At 42.7% G+C, this 6,175-nt stretch overlaps 1 protein-coding gene across 2 annotated transcripts in view; it reads right to left on the reverse strand.

Moving 5' to 3' along the window:
* Positions 1 to 5,846, reverse strand: part of LOC125466038 (hepatoma-derived growth factor-related protein 2) — a 60,513-nt gene extending 54,667 nt beyond the window's left edge. For both annotated transcript variants that reach the window (XM_048560146.2, XM_048560145.2), the window contains exon 1: positions 5,655 to 5,846. In XM_048560146.2, coding sequence (XP_048416103.2) covers positions 5,655 to 5,765 — 111 coding nt within the window. In that variant the 5' untranslated portion in view covers positions 5,766 to 5,846. The remainder of the gene's footprint in view (positions 1 to 5,654) is intronic.
* Between the last annotated feature and the right edge of the window lie 329 nt (positions 5,847 to 6,175).

Consider the following 6,175-nt stretch of genomic DNA (forward strand, 5'->3'; position numbering starts at 1 on the left):
GCTAAAACACTGCATGCCTTCTTAACAACCCTGTCAACCTGGGTGGCAACTTTCAAGGATCTGTGTACATGGACACTGATCTCTCTGCTCATCTACACTGCTAAGAATCTTACCATTAGCCCTGTACTTTACCTTCCGGTTACTCCTACCAAAGTGCATCACCTCACACTTGTCTGCATTAAACTCCATTTGCCACCTCTTAGCCCAGCTCTGAAGCTTATCTATGTCTCTCTGCAACCTACAGCATCCTTCGTCACTATCCACAACTCCACCGACCTTAGTGTCATCTGCAAATTTACTAACCCATCCTTCTACGCCCTCATCCAGGTCGTTTATAAACATGATAAACAGCAGTGGACCCAACACCGACCCTTGCGGTACACCACTAGCAACTGGTCTCCAGGATGAACATTTCCCATCAACTACCACCCTCTGTCTTCTTTCAGCAAGCCAATTTCCGATCCAAACTGCTATATCTCCCACAATTCCATTCCTCCACATTTTGTACAGTAGCCTGTTGTGGGGAACCTTATCGAGCGCCTTGCTGAAATCCATATACACCACATCAACCGGTTTACTCTCATCTACCTGTTTGGTCAACTTCTCAAAGAACTCAATAAGGTTTGTGAGGCACGACCTTCCCTTCACAAAATCGTGCTTACTATCCCTAATCAATTTATTCTTTTCTGGATGATTATAAATCCTATCTCTTATAACCTTTTCCAACACTTTACCAACAACTGAGGTAAGGCTCACTGGTCTATAATTACCAGGGTTGTCTCTACTCCCCTTCTTGAACAGGGGAACCACATTTGCTATCCTCCAGTCGTCTGGCACTATTCTTGTAGACAATGACGAGTTAAAGATCAATGCCAAAGGCTTGGCAATCTCCTCCCTGGCTTCCCAGAGGATTCGAGGATAAATCCCATCAGGCCCAGGGGACTTATCTATCTTCACCTTCTGAAGGATTTCTAATACCTCTTCCTTGTGAACCTCAATCCCACCTAGTCTAGTAGCCTGTATCTCGGTATTCTCCTCGACAACATTGTCGTTTTCTAGAGTGGATACTGTTGAAAAATATTCATTTAGCGCTTCCCCTATCTCATCTGACTCCACACACAACTTACAACTACTATCCTTGATTGGGCCTAATCTTACTTTCGTCATTCTTTTATTCCTTAAATACCTATAGAAAGCCTTAGGGTTTCCCCTGATCCTATCCGCCAACAACTTCTCACGTCTCCTCCTGGCTCTTCTGAGCTCTCTCTTTAGGATCCCAATATGATTCTCAACAGATGAATTATGGTCACTTTTATTACATTGGCAAATACAGCAGTGTTATGGAAAATGAAAAGACCTGCATTAACATACTGGCACTTCACAATCTGTGTTCTGAAGCACTTTGAAAGCAAAACAATCTCAGATAAATTAATGAGTAGTTTGGACTCTTTTCCTAAAAGGCTGTCAATGCTCATAAAATTAAACTTCCATGATGGACACACACATATTCAATAGGTAAGAAGGCACCGAAGGATGTGGAGCCAAGGCAGGAAAACCGAGTCGAGGGTAGATCAACCACAATCCAATTGCACAGTGGAGCAGATTTGACAGGGCTAATGGTTTTCACCTGACCTCATATTTGAAAACCACTGGGAAGGGCAGTGCCTCTTGTAATGTTGGAAATATGACATCTGACATATGTACAGCAAAGCCTCAAAAATAGAAGTGTTATAAATCACTGATCACTGATGCTTCAGAGATAAAACAGTGCTAGGACACCAAACAAACAATTCCTTCAATAGTGTCATGGAACCTCAGCATAATATTTCAGCTGAAAATTGCACTTTCAACAGTGCACAGTCCCTTAATAATGCATTGGTATCAGCCTAAGATCAGTGGACCTTCAACCACTTGAGTCTGTTCTGTCGTGCCATAATACCATAAGAAACAGGAACAGGAGCAGGCCATTTTGCCCCTTGTGATGCTCTGCAATTCACAGAACATAGAACACTACAGAGCAATAGAGGCCCTTCAGCCCTCGATGTTGTGCCAACCTGTAAAACCAAAAACTGAAGCCCATCTAACCTACGCTATTCCATTATTATCCATATGTTTATCCAATGACCATTTAAACACCCTTAAACTTGGCAAGTCTACTACTGTTGCAGGCAGGGCATTCCAGGCCCTTACTACTCTGAGTAAAGAATCTACCTCTGACATCATCACCCCTCAATTTAAAGCTATGTCCCCTGGTGCTAGCCATTAGGATCAGTGCTGATCTGGCAATCCTCAAGTCTACTTTTCCCCATAACCTTAGTGTTTCTTTTCAAACCTCTAAAGGTCATCCCTCAGCCTCCTACTCACCCGAGAGAAGAAAAAAGTTTCAGCTCATCCAGCCTCTCCTTATAAACTCAAACTTTCCAGTCCCAGTAACATCCTTGTAAATCTTTTTTTTTGCATCCTTCCAGCTTCAATAACATCTTTGCTATAGCAGGTCGACCAGAACTGCATACAGTTACTTCAAACATGAGCATACTGATGTTTCGTACACCTGTAGCATGATGTTCGCCATTCTTCTCGAGTTCATATTTTTCCAAATCTGAGTAAATCCTAACACTAAGCATCTTCTCCAATAATTGCCACACCACTGACGTAAGGCTCAGCCCATAAAGCTCACAGAGATAATCTGGGAAATTATGACTGTATGCTTCCCTATTGACCAAGAATCTATCGCAGTCTTAAATATACACAAGAACGCTGCTCCCACAGCTCTCTGCAGCAAGGAATTCCAAAAGATCACAAGCTCAGAAGACGTTCCTCATCTCAGTCTTAAATTGGTGTAGTTTACTTCTGAGACCAGGCCCTGTGGTTGTAGACTTTCCAATGAGGGTAAACATCCTCTAAGCATTTATGCTGTCAAGTCCCTTAAGAATCCTATATGCTTCAATGGAGTTTAGAAGAATAAAGAGGTAATCTGAATCCCAAACTGTCTACGTGTTGCTCGTAAGACAATCCTTCCAGACCAAGGATCAATTTTGTGAACATTCTCTGATGTGCCTCCAATGAAATGATATCTTTCATTAAATAAGGGGACCAAAACTACTCTCAGTACTCCAGATGTGGTCACATCTGCACTTCGTACAGATGAAGTAAGACTTCACTACACTTATACTCCAACCTCTTTGAAACAAAAGGTCAACATTCCATTAGCCTTTCTGGTTGCTGGCTGCACATGCATGCTAGTTTTGAGAGATTTTGGGCATAAGCACCCCCAAGTCCATTCGTGTTGCAGCATTTCTGCGTTTAAATAATAAACAGTTCTTTTGTTCTCCCTTCCAAAATGAACAACCTCACATTTTCCCACATTATGTCTCGTTTGCCATCTTTTCTCCCCCCCACTTACTTTGCCTACCGATTATCTCTCTGAAAACTGTTCGCATCCACTTTGCAACTTGCTTTCCCACCTGTTTTTGCATCATATGAAAACTTGGCTACAGTACATTCACTTCCTCCTTCGTCATTAATATATATTGTGAACTGTTGTGGTCCCAGCACTGATCCCTGTGGAACCCTACTTGTTACAAGTTATCAACTTGAAAAGAACCGCCTTTCCCAATCGCTGTTTCCTGACTGTTAGCCAATTCTCGAACTGCACCTATAGACTACTTCCAACACCATTGGCGCTTGTTTGATGACAGCCTTTTGTAAACTGCCATGTTGAATGTCTTCTGAAAGTCCAAGTAAACACATCTACAGTTCCCCTCGATCCACTCAGAGACTTCCTAGAAAAACTCCAATAAATTTATCAGACATGATTTCCTTTTCATGAAGCAACACACGATTAGAATATGATTTTCCAAATGTACTTATTAATTCTTGAACAATTCATTTAATCAGTTTTCCAACAACAGATGTTAGGTTAATTGGCCTACATTACCCATCTTTTGCCTCTCTCCTTTTTGAATAAGTGTGTCAGAGTTGCAGTTTTTCATTCCTCTGGAACTTCTCAACAATTCAAGGATTTTTGGAAAATTACAAACAATGCATCCACTATCGCTGTAGCTACTTCTTTTAGGATCTACAATGAGATTCTCATAATACCGTGGCTGATCTGTGGCCAAACTTCACAGAATAGATTACTCAAATGTCTGGAGTGGGGCTCAAAACCACAACATTTGACAAAATTGAGAATGCTATCAAGACATTAGGCTGAACTACTATTGAGTTCAATACTTTTAGAGCTTAAACTCTCCCATATCCCAGCCCCCCACCCCACACACCAGGTCTTGTTACCATATAGCCTGCCATTACACACCCCCTGTTGTTAGTCACTAACAATCACCATTAACAACTATTCACCCTCCCAGCCTGACCGTTAGCAACTCCTTTGTCTGCCCAACTATCTTTCTCACTCTTTGGTCTCTATCTTATTGTTTACTCCCCACACCACCCACCTCCCTATTTTCTGCATTTCAACTGCCACCATCAGTTCAGAGGGAGGGTCGCCGTACCTGAAACGTTAGCTCTGTTTTCTCCTCCACAGATGCTGCCAGTCCTGCTGAGCTTTTCCAGCAACTTGGCACAGAGATTAATTTGGTGAGTCCCTCCATACACAATACTTCTACCTAGCATATTGTTCCAACCATTTTGCTTGTTTCCAACACCAGCTGATTTTTTAATAATTATCTCTCTGCCTCAATTATTCAGATTATAGGTAATCCCTTTGCTTGGTATTCAGCTGTTGGCACTTTTCTCACACCATCTGACATTTCCAATCACCTGCAGAGTCTTAATATTCAGCCTGTCGGTACTTCACTCACACCATTTGTATGATCTTTTGATCTCTCTGTCGATAAATTATGCACCTGGGAGCTTGTCTTCACTCCAGCTGATTAAGGAGCAGTGCTCTAAAAGTTTCTGATTTCAAATAAACCTGTTGGACTATAATCTGGTGTCGAGTGACATCTGACCTTGTTATATTACATAGTAAAGTTTACTAGGTAGTCAACCTTATTACTTAATGATTTTAGCAGAATCCAAAAGCAAATGTCTTAAGAGATTTAACCTACACGTTTTCTCCAGGTAACCTGGTAGGTAATGATGATGCTACACTGGCAGGGGATAGGTTGGAGAAAGCTTGTTGGTATGAAAGAGGGGTGGAGCAGTCGCTGCGCGGGTCGTGTTGGGAATTGTAGTCCGCCAGGAATTCCAGTTCTTTTCACGTTACCTGCAAACTGAACGACCTGGACTACATGTTCCACAATGCATCGCAAAACTACACATGCGCAGAACCACCGATGTGTCCAGAAAAATCTACGGCACAACACACATCCGTTTCCCCCCCAACAAAAAACTTTCAGCTGCAATCTTACTCCAAAAACCACACCAAACATCTGCTTAAAAAAATAAAGTTCTCATGAAGAACTGCAAAACCGGAAAGGCCCTTTGCCTTCTTCATTAATAATCAGGGGAAACAAAAGAATTAACCACGAGAGAAAACTGCAAATGGGAGTTATGTTTTAACCTTGTCACTTCGGTTCCAATGCAGTTTGTGGAAAACGAGAAATTTCGAATGCGCTGCTTAATTTTTTTCTCTCCAGCCCCTGTCAGACTCTCTCCCGCCAAAGCACATCAGGAGACAGCGGCATACTCACCCGAGCCGGCCAGTGGGGATAACCCTTCATTTTAGCAAAAACCAGGTCTCCAGCTTTGAAACTGTGAGGCATTTTCTGTCTGATCTGATTTGACTCAATCTGTTTCCACATACAACAGGCCCCAGCCTAGGTGCAGCCCGACACTGAGTCTTTCGAATACTGGACAGGGCCCCAAGGGGGAGGGGGTGGAAACCAAACCTGCTGCCAGAAATCCCGCCTCTCGCCACCTCTGACTGGGCCCTTCTGCCCGCGCCGTCGCAGCGATGACCTCTGATTCGCGGTAAGGCCCGTCGATCATATGACGTCAACGCCAGGCTTCTGTGGTACGTACAAAAGGGCTGCCTAGTTTGCTTATGCTAGAATGAACTGTGGCTGTTGTGTGGAGATTTTTGCAGAAGTGTTGAAAGAAATTAATTTATCAGGATTGAATTGCATTGCTGTCCTGCCAAAATTTGAACTGTTACATGATGCACTTTTGGAAGTTTCGTGGTTTATTTATAATTTGGGGGATAGAGAAGTTT

The sequence above is a fragment of the Stegostoma tigrinum genome, chromosome 30, assembly GCF_030684315.1.
Source record: "Stegostoma tigrinum isolate sSteTig4 chromosome 30, sSteTig4.hap1, whole genome shotgun sequence".
NCBI classification, from domain to species: domain Eukaryota; kingdom Metazoa; phylum Chordata; class Chondrichthyes; order Orectolobiformes; family Stegostomatidae; genus Stegostoma; species Stegostoma tigrinum.